This window comes from Hippocampus zosterae, chromosome 14, assembly GCF_025434085.1.
Source record: "Hippocampus zosterae strain Florida chromosome 14, ASM2543408v3, whole genome shotgun sequence".
Classification (NCBI taxonomy): Eukaryota; Metazoa; Chordata; class Actinopteri; order Syngnathiformes; family Syngnathidae; genus Hippocampus; species Hippocampus zosterae.
Genome location: NC_067464.1, coordinates 12,249,966 through 12,252,865, shown reverse-complemented (window position 1 = coordinate 12,252,865; position 2,900 = coordinate 12,249,966). Strand labels below are relative to the sequence as shown.

At 41.7% G+C, this 2,900-nt stretch overlaps 1 protein-coding gene across 1 annotated transcript in view; it reads left to right on the top strand.

Moving 5' to 3' along the window:
* The first annotated feature begins 736 nt into the window (after positions 1-736).
* Positions 737-2,900, top strand: part of LOC127614670 (cytosolic 5'-nucleotidase 1A-like) — a 5,425-nt gene continuing 3,261 nt past the window's right edge. The window contains exons 1-2 of the mRNA XM_052086010.1: positions 737-1,226; positions 2,277-2,444. Coding sequence (XP_051941970.1) covers positions 1,116-1,226; positions 2,277-2,444 — 279 coding nt within the window. The 5' untranslated portion in view covers positions 737-1,115. The remainder of the gene's footprint in view (positions 1,227-2,276; positions 2,445-2,900) is intronic.

The following is a 2,900-nucleotide window of genomic DNA, read 5'->3' as shown; positions in this document are numbered from 1 at the left end:
TGACTCTGAACATGACAAGGCTAATGACAACAGACGGATGTTCAGGAAGCATCTATCAATCTTCTTCTTCAGTGGGTCTTCACAAAGATGTCTGCTCAGCATCCTCTAAATTGTGGTTTCTCTAAATTATATTGTAATACATTTAATAGCTTCAAAGCACAATTGACACTTTCATCTTTGTTTGATGTGTGTCTGTTTCTCTGACTAATGCTACATGCAGCGCTGTGCAGTACAGGGACACCAATACAAGATGTGCATCATAAAACAATTATGGAGAATGTTAAGATTAATGTATTGCATAATTATGTCGCTACCTCACATTTACGCTAAGGTCAGGTATTTTACAAACTCCGTTCTATCACCCTCCCAGCCGGTCGATGGCTGTTGCCGGGCAACAGAGAGTGCTGCTTTGCTGGTGAGATCAAGAATGTGCTCACAAAAGAAGAAAGGAGACATAAAGAGCCAGGGTGGGCGTGGGTGTGGGGGGTGGCTGTGAGGGAAGTAAATTACCCATAGAGGACTCAATTTCCCACACGGCCTAGCGGCAGTATGGGGTGGCAGTGGATGACAGTCAAATCACATAGCATAAAATTAACATGACAGCGTAAAAAAAAGAAAGGAATAATCAAAATATGTACAAATATCATCATTTGAACAGATCAATTCAACAATGGGACACATGTAATGAGATATTGTTCTACTTTGTCGCATCAGTGTACTCTACGTCATCCAGTCATGCAACAAGCGCCTGTCACGCTCAGCCAGATGCTCTGCTGCTCCAGGAAGGAAATGCAACGCGGAAAGGGTTAAAATCAGGAGAAAGACGCCAAATGACTACAAATCAGTGTGAATGAGAGAGGGAAGACAAGCACAAACAAGCGCTCTTACGATAATGCGGGATACTGTATTCCTGAAATGAGTACGCACCGCTTGCCATTCATCCGCTTGTTATTTCTTTTCCTGATCTCGTTTGCCGAATTAACTGGTGGCTCAGATCAAATTGCCCCTCTGCATGTGTGAGACTGCACTTCATGTGGCACCTCCAAGCAGAGACAGAGGGAGACTAGACCAGGACGCGAAAGAGTGACTAAACTGTTTTTGGCGTTTTTCAAAGAATGAATTTAAGCAACGGTGTCAGTGGACAGAACCGAAATGATGCAATTAGCAGCCGGGAAGATACGAAGAGACTTATGAAGCCCTCTACTCCGACAAGGAAGCTTCAACCTGTGAGTTATGTGCTTTCGGTGTTCGTTGTTATTCCTTCGCCCCATTTTGCAACCTGTGGATGCATCCGCATCAAGTACAACGTACATCGCTTGCAAAATGCTTCATACGTCATCTTTGGCCTGAATATACCATCGTGGATGAGTATGTAAATCTCAAATATTTTATTTTTTCACAACAATTTGAAACTACTCAACACAAAGGGCAAATGGCTCTTTTCTATCAGCCAAACTCTAAATCAATAAATCAGATCAATGTTAACAGTGTTAACATTTAGGCATTGTGGTATGTACAGTGTGTGCCCTTTGCTGAGGGGATGAAGTGTTTTCTGTCACAGTCACCCTGTTGCTGCCAGCTCTAACAAATGACTCTTGATGATGCTCGAAAATATTATTGTACACATAACTACAGTTATTATTCTTCAAAAGTCATCTCTCTGTTAGTAAATTTTTTGGAATAAGTGATTCATTTTTTTAACTGGAGTAAACACGTTATTTATGTTCAGATGCATTGTTCGGTTTTACAGTGTAGAAATATAGTAGTGGGACTGCCTACTTTGTCACAATATTTAATGCACTACTACATTTTACATGAAATAAGGTGAGAATTTCATAGACAGTCGATACAGTTGACCAGTAGGGGGCGTTCACTCAGTACAACTCCTTCATGACTGTACTTGAGCCTTTTCAGGCTTTTACTGGACCCCCTCAGATTTCAAAACAGTTAACTTTACTCCTCACTTTGTCCAAATCGGTTTGTTCTATTTTTCAACGTCTGCAGATGACATGACGTGAAAAGACGTACTCTATCTAAATAGGGGGAGGTTAAGTTATCCACGATTGATATCTTGAAAATAGGTACTGTACACATGTGACTAAATGTATTTTTTGACCAAGTAGAGGTGTTGAATCTGTGTGTCTACTTTGACCGGAGTCTTTTTTTTTCTTCTTACACAAATATCTCTTATACTCGAAATACAGAGAGGAAGTACTTTTGCCACCTGCGCAGTTGTCAACAGAGAAACAAACTCATGTACTTGGCCCATTTCTCAGCCCAAACCCGAGAATGCCATCACCATCGCCGTGTCGTCGCGGGTGCTCTTCAACATGGAACGTGAGCAGCAGATCTACGAGCGGCAAGGCATGGAGGAGTATCTCAAGTACCAGCTGGAACATGAAAGTGAGCCTTTCAGTCCTGGTCCTGCCTTCTCCTTCGTCAAGGTCAGCAAGAGCCCAGGATGATGCAGCAAAAATGACTGTTGTGCATCGATCAGGTCAAACACAGACCGATGTGTTTAGGGTGGAAATAAGGGGCTCTGCCATTTGCATTTTGTGGCAGTTGGTATAGTTCGAATGTGAGGCAAACTGGAAAATGGAAAACAGATCTCAATTTATACGTAATAGAGTTCCTCCGAAATGTCATTTACGTGCTTGACATCCTGCTGCTGTAACAAACCAACCAACTGCAATCGAAACAAAAATATTGCCACGATTTGAAATATAATTTATTTCATCTTCGGTTTATTACATCGGAATGCTTGAGAAGAATGTTGAAGCAAGAAGGGGGTGGCGGTAATGCGCCTTTTTGGATAAGAATAAGAACATTTGCCACCTATGTAATAATTCAGCCATCACAAACATCTCGGTATGCCAAAAAAAAAGAGCCTTCAACCCGCT